The sequence below is a fragment of the Corylus avellana genome, chromosome ca7 (genome assembly GCF_901000735.1).
Source record: "Corylus avellana chromosome ca7, CavTom2PMs-1.0".
NCBI classification, from domain to species: Eukaryota; Viridiplantae; Streptophyta; class Magnoliopsida; order Fagales; family Betulaceae; genus Corylus; species Corylus avellana.
Window position 1 is genome coordinate 19,369,005 of NC_081547.1, and position 1,445 is coordinate 19,370,449.

At 34.7% G+C, this 1,445-nt stretch overlaps 1 protein-coding gene across 1 annotated transcript in view; it reads left to right on the forward strand.

Annotated features, from left to right (window-relative positions):
* The first annotated feature begins 610 nt into the window (after nt 1-610).
* Nucleotides 611-1,445, forward strand: part of LOC132187962 (auxin-induced protein AUX22-like) — a 4,157-nt gene continuing 3,322 nt past the window's right edge. The window contains exon 1 of the mRNA XM_059602385.1: nt 611-962. Within this exon, the coding sequence (XP_059458368.1) occupies nt 611-962 (352 nt within the window). The remainder of the gene's footprint in view (nt 963-1,445) is intronic.

Consider the following 1,445-nt stretch of genomic DNA (forward strand, 5'->3'; position numbering starts at 1 on the left):
ATCAATCAGACGGCCAAGGCTAAATCCCACAAAACCACCAAACCACAACAGCCCTAGGATCTGTCCAGCTTAGAACAGCAGATGCTCTATATGTCATTCCCTTCCTTATGTTTAGGAAAAATTTCAAAAAAATCACAAAAACTTACTCACATCAGATTTCCTACACTTAACCAACCCTCAAGAGTTGCTACAGTGCTTCACAATGTATAAGGAACCACTTTTGGTTCCTTATATATATATCTAAACATTTATCTTTCATATTTTTGTCTTGGGGATTGTGTTGAAATTTTGTGAAAAAAGTAAAGGTAGGTGAGGAACTTGTAGTTTGTAAAGAAATAATATTTTAATGGTATAGAGAGAAGTTATTGTGAAATATATTTTCATAGGGAAGTAAAAAGTAGTTTTGTACCTTAAACTTATGAAAAATTAAAAAGAAGCTGCTGCAGTCCCCACACTTCATGCGACCACTAAGTCTTAGTTGACCTGTCCTCTCTATTCACTAGCTATAAGAAGTAGCCGTTTAGACAGTTTTTATTATTTATAAACCCATCAAACAAAGCTGAAGCAAATATATAGCCAAATTAAAGTACCTTAAAAAAAAAAAGAAAAAATGGCAAAAGAAGTTCTTGGACTTGAACTTACAGAGCTTAGGTTGGGCCTCCCAGCCCCAGGTGGCGGTCATAGTATAGCGGAGAAAAATGAGAAGAAGAGGGTGTTTTCAGAGATTTCTGGTGATCGGAATAAGACCCAAGTCGTGGGGTGGCCTCCGGTGTGTTCGTACCGAAAAAAGATTAGTTTGCATCATGAGAAAGATGATCATGATCACCTCCAAAGATCGAAAATTTACGTGAAAGTTAGCATGGATGGAGCACCAATTATGCGCAAGATTGATCTCAGCATGCACAAAGGCTACTCCGATCTGGCGGTAGCATTGGAGAAGCTCTTTGATTGCTTTGCCATCGGTGAGTGGTCTTATTTTCGTTTCTATATATATATATATTAATTAGATAGAAATTGTAAAAGCTTTGGCTTAACCAAGCAAGGGTATATTTTGCGTTTTGGTTGCTCTAGATGTTTGAGTCGAATTAGGATTCTCTTCGATTCATTTAAACTGGAGAATATTAAATTAGTAAAAATATATTTTTGTCCTCTCAAACCCAATTCATTTGAACTGGAGACGATTCTGTTCCGTTTGAGTTGGTTTGGATTTAGCATTCTTTTATATGCTTTGTCCCTTGCCTTATATATATATATATTTTTTTTTTTCCAACTTATTTTATTCTGAAAAAAAAAGAAAAACTTAATTAGGTCTTTGTTTGCATATATCTAGCTGAGCAAAATTTGTAATACGCTATTCAAATTTTATATTTTTAGAATTCATTCTCCGAGAGAACTGCTATTTTATTTTGTGAAACGATCTTGGAATTTTTTGCATAATGCATGTA